At 42.1% G+C, this 10,570-nt stretch overlaps 3 protein-coding genes across 3 annotated transcripts in view; 2 read left to right on the forward strand and 1 right to left on the reverse strand.

The window, feature by feature from the left end:
- Window positions 1-10,570, reverse strand: part of LOC136699301 (glutamate receptor ionotropic, NMDA 2B-like) — a 210,393-nt gene that overhangs the window by 179,333 nt on the left and 20,490 nt on the right. The window lies entirely within an intron of this gene.
- Window positions 801-4,724, forward strand: fmc1 (formation of mitochondrial complex V assembly factor 1 homolog). The gene is made up of 2 exons (XM_066675827.1): window positions 801-1,016; window positions 4,308-4,724. Exons 1-2 carry the CDS (start codon window positions 882-884, stop codon window positions 4,509-4,511), a joined length of 339 nt encoding a protein of 112 aa, XP_066531924.1. The 5' UTR covers window positions 801-881; the 3' UTR covers window positions 4,512-4,724.
- Window positions 8,502-10,570, forward strand: part of LOC136699303 (heme-binding protein 1-like) — a 15,370-nt gene continuing 13,301 nt past the window's right edge. Inside the window, exon 1 of the mRNA XM_066673908.1 lies at window positions 8,502-8,630. Within this exon, the coding sequence (XP_066530005.1) occupies window positions 8,553-8,630 (78 nt within the window). The 5' untranslated portion in view covers window positions 8,502-8,552. The remainder of the gene's footprint in view (window positions 8,631-10,570) is intronic.

Here is a 10,570-nt window from a genome sequence, read left to right on the forward strand (position 1 = left end):
TGTCTCTATGGCGTTATATTTGAAGTCTATTGAAGTCTAAAGGCTGAGTAAAGTTTTTTCGCACGTAAAAATCGTATGTGATACTTTCACACCAAGTCTGATGCGTTTTCTGTCTCAACGCTCTGAACTCACAAGAAGATGCTGAAAAAGGGAGAATAAATGGATTTATTGAGTAAGAACAATGATCAATTTGTCGTTTTACTGTAAACACTGCAACTGAGTGAAAAATTAAATAAATAATTTATTTTTAAAAAATAATTGAATCAAAATTCTATTTAAACTGAACAAAAAATCATCCTACATTTATTTTAATTCTGAATACATTGTTGTATTTTTCAAAGTTCAATCTCAAGAATTGAATTTTCAGTTTCAGATTTTTTTTTTCAAATGAACAAAACTTTTGACCCTAATTATGTGTCTCCTGGTGGCAATCTCATTTCTCCAATAAAATCAATACCATTTGAAAGAAAAGCGATGGCAATGGAATACCTCCAAAATGGCATCAAAAACCAAAGTTGGTACCTTGGATAGAGAAACACAAGAACCCTACCTTTTTATTTACTTTTATACTCTTTATTATTTTGTGAAATTATGAAAGCGGAAGCAGTTCAGTTTCGCTCGGAATCGATTCGCTCGTACTTCGACTACATTTCCTGACTACAACACACAGCGCAAGCCGCTTATATAAACACATATGCAACTAATATTAAAAACCGTGTGGTCTGCGTCGAATAAACTCGTTTTATTTTAAATATACGCTACAACGACCTGTGTATATGTTAATGAATGTTGGTATACGCCGAGAAATCCCTCCTCAGGTTCGACTCTCCTGTGTGTGGGAGGCGGGTTGGTGTGCGTCATTTCCGCTGGTGTGAGTGTGAATGAGAGTGATGGCGGGTCCGAGTGCGCTCCGTGTGTATCGCAGTGTGTTAAAGGAGCTTCGGAAGCTGCAGGGCTCCGAATACACACACTCCATGGCTTACACACATCTCAGAGAGCAGTTCAGGAACAACAAGGTAACACACGCGACCAAAACACAGAAGAACACCTGAGAAACAGAGCGTGCACTCACGTGAAGGACACAAGGACACGGACACTATTACCTTCTAAGATGATGATAATAATAAGACCGTTAGGACTACATGTGCTTCCTAATGGAAATTGATTTAACTGTTACAGTTAGAGACCACGAGGATCCTATTAAAACACCGTCAGGTATAACCCTGTGTAACGCTCTATATTTTGGGGCATCTTTTCAAGAAATGTCAATCTACACACACGTGCACAGCTGTTTACAGTTGTCTACAGGTGTTTACCAACGTTTGTTTCAAGTATTGTCATTTCTAAAGAGTATATTTAAGCCTGTTACAATAGATATATTTTGTGGTCGATATATTGTGCCAGAAATAACTGATAAACGATATATTGGGGCGGCACGGTGGTGCAGCAGGTAGGTGTCGCAGTCACACAGCTCCAGGGACCTGGAGGTTGTGGGTTCGATTCCCGCTCCGGGTGACTGTCTGTGAGGAGTGTGGTGTGTTCTCCCTGTGTCTGCGTGGGTTTCCTCCGGGTGAATGTCCTGTGAGGAGTTGGTGTGTTCTCCCTGTGTCTGCGTGGGTTTCCTCCGGGTGAGTGTCTGTGAGGAGTTGGTGTGTTCTCCCTGTGTCTGCGTGGGTTTCCTCCGGGTGAGTGTCTGTGAGGAGTTGGTGTGTTCTCCCTGTGTCTGCGTGGGTTTCCTCCCACAGTCCAAAATCACACGTTGGTAGGTGGATTGTAAAAGTGTCCGTAAATGTGAGTGTGTGTGTGTGTTGCTCTGTGAAGGACTGGCGCCCCCTCCAGGGTGTATTCCCACCTTGCGCCCAATGATTCCAGGTAGGCTCTGAACCCACCGCGACCCTGAACTGGATAAGGGTTACAGATAATGAATGAATAAGTGAACGATATATTTGTAATATTAAGACCATTGTATGTCACGCATATAATAATAGAATAATTACGCAATTACATCCCTTTAAAGAGCAATTACACATTAGCAAAATCGTAGTTATTTAGAATTTTCAGACATTGAAATTGAAACATAAAATAAAAAACGTATAAATAGCCTAAATAAATAAAACAAATAAAAAATTTAAAAAATAAGGTCAAATTGACAGCCCCCAGAACAAACCAGGAAATAAATCAAAAACTGAAGAGTGAGTGTCTAAAATATTGGTGAGGTAAACAATCACGTCAGTAAACAACTGAAGATATCACGATAAGCAAAAATGATTGAAGATATGTCCATATAGTGTACAATAAGTCGATAAAGTAATTATAGAGACGAGCCTAAGTACATTTACTGTGTTGCATGCCCCTCGTATTTAGTGAATCCATCTATGTTAATTTGCACACACTGCTGTTCAGTGAAGCACACAGCTTATATAATAATTTAAAAAAGCATGGAACAAACTGTGCAGCTACACATTAGACTATGGTCTCCATGTCCAGCCCCAAGTGTTGGTTAGAGGAGAAGAGAAGTGCTCTCAGCACTGGGCTGTTGAGCAGTAGAACTGTTCTGTGGAGTGATGAAGCTCCGTGGTCCTGGAGTTGTGGGGTCAGTTCACACCTCGGATCACTGTGACACGTTTGGTGCGTTCCCTTTGTGTGTGTGTGGTGCTCTGGTTTCATCCCTGAAGAGGATGAAGTGGTGCAATACCGAGCTTGTTTAAGTGTGACGTATTTTAGCATACGGCTCTAGTGCTGAAATAACGTTATCGTCTATTCTCTGGTTCCAGCGGGGAACAAGTGTTTCAATTCCGGAAACTGTTTATGTTCATGAAAGTGCGCTGAACTGTTTAAAACATGGTGCGTGAACGGAAACCAAACTAGTTCCACCAACACCTCCTTGCACCTTGTTAGCGTGTATTTTGTGAAGAGCTTCAGTCAGTCTGCCGTTACCATGCAGTACTGGCACTCCTGGAACATCTCTTAGCCCAGGGGTCGGCAACCCGCGCCTCTTTGATCCCTCGGATGCGGCTCAGCTTTTGAAAATAATTAATGAGTATTTAATTAAAATGTATTTTATTTTGGTTCATTTTCAGAGTGTAATTCTATGAAGTTTATGGCGATCTTGTAACATCTAAAATATTTAATATACGTCACAACTTCCAACGTGCGACACCCGTCAGTGTGCGGTTTCTTGAACGTTTTGACCGCTGCACGGCGCCAGTAAAATGATGACGGCACGCAGAGAGAGGACAGCGTTGTTTGCTGCCAGTGAATAATTTAAGTTCTGCGTTTTTTCCCCCCATTACTACAGGGACTCAAATAGACATTGAGTATTTTACTGAACCGTCAACACAACGTCTTTTTTTCGGAGTTAAAAATGTTTTGTTGAATGCAGAAATGTTATTTCATTTTCTCTGCAGTCGTTCATTAATTTCATAAATGTAACACAGTGTACATTATCATACATATATCTTGAATTTCCCCTGGGGATCAATAAAGTGTCTATCTATAGTTTGTTTATACAGAGCACAAAGGCAAATAAAAACCCTGTTATTTCAGTGTTATTTCATTTAAAATTTCAAAAGGATTTTGTGGCTCCCAGTGTTTTCTTTACTGTGTGAAACGGGTCCAATTGGCTCTTTGAGTGGTAAAGGTTTCCGACCCCTGTCTTAGCCAATCACATTGCAGGGTCAGAACTAACCGTGGTGTAATGTAAATGTATGTGTCAGATAATTTGTAATCTTCCATTTCCAGAAATGGTTATTGATCAAAGTGCAGCACTAAAAATGTTAAAATGTTGTCATGTTTGTTAAATAAAGTAACAAACAAATAACAAAAATAATATAAAAGTTGTGAGAGAAAATAAGGAGAGAGAGATGCATATTGCCATGAGATAATCTGCCTCTGCTGATACTGATGCCAGTAAATAAATTAACAGTGTTAAAATGGAGAAATTGGAAATACATCTGGTAGCCCTTAAGCTTTTTGGAAGTGTTAGAGCAAAATGATTAAACTGCTCCAATCTGATCTGAATATTCTCTCTCTCTCTCTGTCTCTCCCTCTCCCTGTCTCTCTCTCCCTCTCTGTCTCTCTGACCCTCCCTCTCTGTCTCTCTCTCTCCGTCCCTCTCTCTCTCTCTGTCTCTCGCCCTCTCCCCCCCCCCCCCCCCCCTCTGTCTCTCTCCCTCCCCCCCCCCTCTCTCTGTCTCTCTCCCTCTCTGTCTCTCTGACCCCCCCCCCTTTCTCTCTCTCTGTCTCTCTCCCTCTCCCTCTCTGTCTCTCTGACCCCCCCCTTTCTCTCTCTCTGTCTCTCTCTCTCAGGTGACAGGTGAGCGTTACTGCCGTGCTCAGAGAGAGGCTTTACACACTGGTCAGATGTACCTATGTCTGCTGGAGTCAACACGTCTCCACATGGACCTCCATATGTTGTACCATGGTCGGGGTGAGCGAGGGCCTGAGGAAGTGGCCAGATTGGTGGGACTGAGGATGCCCTCACAGCCAGGGGGAAAGGGCTGGCAGGAGTGAGAACGACAAATAAAGATGTTGGACTGATCATTGTGGACCGGAGACTGAAACTGAAGAGAAGGAATAAGACATGTTAGATTCCACTGTCTGTATTATAATCTCATATGGTTCCTTACTCCTTTAACAGTGCACTATATGAAGATAAGATTTCTAGGTGTTTGTCTTAAATGGTATGTAAATCATCTGTTTATTAGATATCTGTAAATAAAGACAATTCAGTGATTTACAGTCCTTGATGTTATCCATTTACACATTTACGTCCCACGTGGGTTTCCTCCGGGTGACTGTTTGTGAGGAGTGTGGTGTGTTCTCCCCGTGTCTGCGTGGGTTTCCTCTGGGTGCTCCGGTTTCCACCCACAGTCCAAAAAATACCACACGTTGGTTGTTGACTCAAAAGTGTCCGTAGGTGTGTGTGTCTGTGTTGCCCTGTGAAGGACTGGTGCTCCCTCCAGGGTGTATCCCCGCATTGCGCCCAATGATTCCAGGTAGGCTCTGGACCCACCGCGACACTGAACTGGATAAGGGTTACAGATAATGAATGAATGAATGATTGGATTATTCTGGTTCAGTGTGGAGTCTGAATTGATTTGTCTTTGGTTTTGATTGGGACTGATTAGCTCCCCTAGTTCACTTTTTAAAACATTTTTATAAATTCGTTTAATTCATTTGCTTCTACCTAAAACTCACAGTGAATGCTGCCCAGGTTTATATGGCTGCAAATGCTCACAATGTCAGGTCGTGTAGACTAGCCACAAAAACCTCAAGAATCTTCACCAGGTCTGGGCTTTGTTTACAGAGGGCTCTAAAAGTCTAGAGAAGGTCCGGACATGTTCCGGATTTGTCCTTTCACACATGTAATACACATTGAGAGATTTTCTGTGTCAAGCTGAAAATGATCTGCATGCTGTAGGCAAGGGGCAGTGCATGTGCAGCATATGTGAGTGATACTCTGGAATATTCACGGTTCTGTTCACACATCCAGTCACTTTGGTGTTACCTGCAGTCTTTACTAGGGGGTTAGCAGTATAAAGTCTGCGTTCAGTCCAGGACAAATGTTACAGGTGTTTGCCTTCACAAATATATCTCCTCCTATAAACCCCTGAACATTCTTGAGTTGCCATGCACGTGTGAAAAGGGTTTCAGTAGCACAAAGAGCCAAACTATTTTAATACAGCTTCATTTTGATGGCTCCTAAGAATATATCATAAACCAGGGTTTTTCGATCTGTGGGCCACTAGTGGGCACCCTCTGGACATCATATAAAATGACAGGCACAAACCCTAGCCACAGCTTTTAGTGTTAAGTGTCATCTCATTATCTACTTATTTAATATTTTTACACATTTTAGTCTCTGTGACTGAAATGAAATCAATTGTATATATTTTAAGCAATTGCTCAGGGCCTAATTCTCAAATTTTACTGTCAGACAAAAAAAATTACAATTAAATCAGAGGTTTGATTCTTTGTGGGCTGTGATGTGAGAAGTTTGAGAACCTCTGTCTTACACCACAGCTCCACTGGCGAGAAGAGTCCCTAATCTAGTCCAGATTCTATTTTTTCACCGAGTGTTTTTGGGTTTGTGATATTGATGACTCGGTGAGTCAAGATGGACTCATATGCAGATTTTAAAAGATAAACAACAGCACGCACACACACACACACACACAGAGTCCAAGAAAAAACCCACAAAATCCCTAAACTCTAGAGATAGCAGGAGAAAACACTCGAAAGACTCAGAAGAACTGATGACTGGAGATGGCTGAACTGTCATCAGTGGAGCAACAGGTAGCTTTGCTGTCACACAGCTGTGGGTGTGTTCTCCCTGTGTCCACGTGGGTTTTCTCCAGGTGATCCAGTTTCCTCCCACAGTCCAAAAACACACGTTGGTAGGTTGATTGGCGACTCCAAAAAAAGTGTCAGTGGGGTGTGTGAGTGAATGTGTGAGTGTGTGTCTCTCTGCGAAGGACTGGTGCCCCCTCCCTTGTGTGTTCCCTAACCCTGCGACTCAAAAGTGTCCGTAGGTGTGTGTGTGTGTGTTGCCCTGTGAAGGACTGGCGCCCCCTCCAGGGTGTATTCCCACCTTGCGCCCAATGATTCCAGGTAGGCTCTGGACCCACTGTGACCGTGACAGCTGTGGGTGTGGATTCGAACCATGCCTTGGGTGTGTGGTGTTCTCCCTGTGTCTACGTGGGTTTCCTCTGGGTGCTCCCGTTTCTATTTCCACAGCGCTTGGACTTTCAATAGCGCTGATTCCTCTAGTTTTTAGGGGGTTCGGATTCCTTTAGATCAGTTCGGATTTAATAATCCATTAGATTACACTAGTTTTTATTTTTAGCACAGTGCATTTGTCTAGTTTGGTAAGATGTCATTGATTTGTTGTTGTTGTGCTGCTCTGGTCTCTCTCTCTCTCTCTCTCTCTCTCTCTCCTTTTTCCCTATGACTCAGTGGATGTGACATATATTTCCTTCAGGGATCCGTCAGTGTGAGTCTGTCGCGCTCTCTTCTTCTAAAACACCCAGTCCCCCATTCCCTCTATCCCTCCATCTCTGTTATGTCAGTCTCAGACATTTGAGAACAAAATGCTCATCAGCACAACGCATGTCCACTGGGTAAAATTACACAAACACACATACACACACACATTGATGAGTAATCCAGTTTTTAGCGGTGGAATTAGATGGAGCCTAAAGCCATGCCGTATGTAATCACGCACACAAATACTCCTCAGTGTCCTATACTGCACACACTATATAAATCTATATGGACGCACGTATCCTATTCCTACATGCTGTGTAAATGTATAACCCCTCCCACCAACACACACACTCTCTCCACCACACACAAAACCAATGCCAGCAGACCAGCACACACACCGGAGCTTCATTTATGTCATCCTAAGGATGTGTGTGCACATGTGGGTGTTATCATCATAATGAGAGTCCACACTTCCAAAGACTGCAAGACAGGCTTCTCTAGACAGTGAAAAAGAAATTGACAGTATGAACAATTTAATAGAGAGAGAGAGAGAGAGAGACAAGAAAACAGAACCCCCACCCCCCCCCCCGAGTATCACATATGAACATGCATGTTAAATTATGTTGGCAACCAATTTTATTTCAGTATTTTTCTCTTGGTTATTTTTTATGCAACATGATCACATTAGGTACTTTTAGTAGAGACAAACAGAATGAGGGGAAGAGATATAGAGAAAAAAAGAGTAAGCTGTGAGCAATAGAAGTGAGACTGTGAGAGAGAGAAAGTAGCAGAGAGTAGGTAGCAGAAACAAACAGGCAGAGAATATGAAACAGAGGCATAAGACAGTGAGTGACAAAGAGAGGAGGAGATAATGTAAGGCATGAGTGAATGAATGAGTCAAAGAAAGGAGACACTGTAAAATAGACCAGCAGAGAGAAAGAGAGAGAGAGAGAGAAAGGGAGACTGAGAGAGAGAAAGAGAGCAAGAGAGACAGCGAGAGAGAGAAAGAGAAAGAGAGAGAGAGCAGACTCTAAAAAGGCAGCAGGCAGGTGATAGAAGAAACAAAAGAGAGGGAGGGAGCAGGAGAGTACAAGAGCAGACAATTAAAAAGGCAGAAAGAAGAAGACAAAGCAGAGAGAGATAGAGAACCTACCTAACCCTAAGAAGAGAGAAAGAGAGAGAGAGAAGCAAAGTGAGTGACAGCAGACGCTAAAGAAAGCAGCAGATAAGTCATAGAAGAGATCAGAGAGAACCAGATATATATATTGAGAGAGAGAGAGAGAGAGAGAGAGAGAGAGAGAAGGAAGTTGTATCACTTCGTTTCATTCTCTTCAAAGCTAGAAGCACACGGAAAGCAACCCGAGACTCCAAGACGCAGAGAGAAAGAGAGAGAGAGCGAGAGAGAGATTAACACACACATACACACACTGATCATCCTGAGCAGCTGCAATTCAGAACTAGAGTCCATCAGAGAGGGTTTGGTTTGAGGCTGAGTGTGTGTGAGCATCACTGCAGGAGATACAGCTGGACACAGAGGAACCACACACACACACACACACGCACAGTATGTTTGGAATGATCAAAAATTCCCTGTTTGGTGCCACTGAGGAAATACAGTACAAACTCCTGAGCACAGAGACCAAGGTAATGTAACACACACTTACTTTTATATGTACGTCCACACACATAATCACAACTGTTAGCATTTGCATGTTCGTGTGTTTTTTTTACCTGGAAATGTTCAATGAGATTATGGTTTAAAGCTATAACTCAAACATGCTCCAGTGGTTTAGAGATTTAAGAAGCTTCAGTCACCTACACGATCTCAGCTAGATGCAGTGTGTTATTCCAATAGTGGTCAGAACACGGGTCATTTTATCCTGACTTTATTCACATGTAGTTTTAGACTTGTTTCGTTCTCTGGCTCTGCTCAGTTGCATAAGAACTAACCCTAAACAACCTCTAAGCAGAATTACAGTCTGAATTAACTACTGCAATTTTGCTACTTAATGTACTTGCAGTTCACTTCTCTGTGTAAAAATGCCACATAAAAAATATGTTCTTAAAAAGTCATGAACAGAAATCTAAATAAATCTAAACAAAACCACAAATCAGGAGTACTTAACTTAACTGCAAAGTGGTTGCACATAGAGCTTTAAAATATCTAAGTGGTGACGCCATTCAGGCACCTTCATCTTAGAAACTAATTTTGAGTTGTTTTGGCTGTATATTCATTCATTTATTCATTATCTGTAACCCTTATCCAGTTCAGGGTCGTGGTGGGTCCAGAGCCTACCTGGAATCATTGGGCGCAAGGCAGGAACACACCCTGGAGGGGGCGCCAGTCCTTCACAGGGCAACACACACATTCACTCACACACTCACACCTACGGACACTTTTGAGTCGCCAATCCACCTACCAACGTGTGTTTTTGGACTGTGGGAGGAAACCCACGCAGACACAGGGAGAACACACCACACTCCTCACAGACAGTCACCCGGAGGAAACCCACGCAGACACAGAGAGAACACACCACACTCCTCACAGACAGTCACCCAGAGGAAATATATTTGAGGTTGTTATTTGGGGGTTTTATGTTTCATAGCTGCTGCCTTGGGGCTTTAAATCCTGGATGGTGTTAGATTTTGAAAATTACTTTTGGAACATCCACCTTAAGGGATTATACTCTTCATAGCATCAGTCTTTAAGGCTTTTAGTCTTCGTAGCATCACCCTTTAGGACTTTTACTATTAATGATACCAGTCTTTAAAGTTTTTAGTAGAGCCAGTGTTTAGAGCTTTTATCTTTCGTACCTGAGTTGAGAGCTTTTACTCCTGGTAGAGCCAGAAGTCTTCATGGCTTTTACTCTTTTTACATGTCCTGAGCTTGTGCTTTTACTCTTGGTAAACCCACCTTTAGGGCTTTTACTCTTTATATTAACAGTATTTCGATATTTTAATGTCAGTTATTAGGACTTTAACTATTCTTAGTACAAGACTTCAGAGATTTTACTCTTGGTAAAGCCAGTGTTTGGGGCTTCTATTCTCAGTGATACGTGCCTTAAGAGCTTAAACTCTTAGTAAAGCTAGCCTTTAGAGCTTTTACCCTTGATAAAGCTACATTTTAGAGCTTTTACCTGTCTTTTACTTTAGTTAATCTTGGTAATGCCAGGTTTATAGACTTCACTCATGGTTATGTTGGGCGTAAAGGCTTTTCCTCTTTTAACTCTTAGTAGTGCCCACACTTAAGGCATATATTTGTGGTAGTGTTAGACTTTAGGTTTGTTATTGTCAGTCCATGGGGTTTTCACTTTCCATAATATCAGTGTTTAGGGCTTTTGCTCTTGGAAGTGTCATTGTGTACAGCTCTTACATAAGGTAATGCTAGTTTTTAGGGTTTAACTCTGGGAAGTATCATATTGTTACCCTTTAGGGCTTTTAATTTTTACTTTTGTAGCCTGGTGTTTAGAGCTTTACACTTTTGTGGCACCAGACTTAAGAGCTTTAACTCAGAATGCCAGACCTTTTCTCTTGATATCGTTAGTACATAGGGCTATAACATAGGGCTTTCCCTAGTAGCAGTA

The sequence above is a fragment of the Hoplias malabaricus genome, chromosome 6 (assembly GCF_029633855.1).
Source record: "Hoplias malabaricus isolate fHopMal1 chromosome 6, fHopMal1.hap1, whole genome shotgun sequence".
Classification (NCBI taxonomy): Eukaryota; Metazoa; Chordata; class Actinopteri; order Characiformes; family Erythrinidae; genus Hoplias; species Hoplias malabaricus.

Bases quoted from the DNA above. Each gene is read 5' to 3' on its own strand.
- fmc1 (XM_066675827.1), top strand. From the start codon at position 882: ATGAGAGTGATGGCGGGTCCGAGTGCGCTCCGTGTGTATCGCAGTGTG. The intron at 1,017-4,307 runs GTAACACACGCG...TCTCTCTCTCAG, and splicing joins AGCAGTTCAGGAACAACAAG to GTGACAGGTGAGCGTTACTG.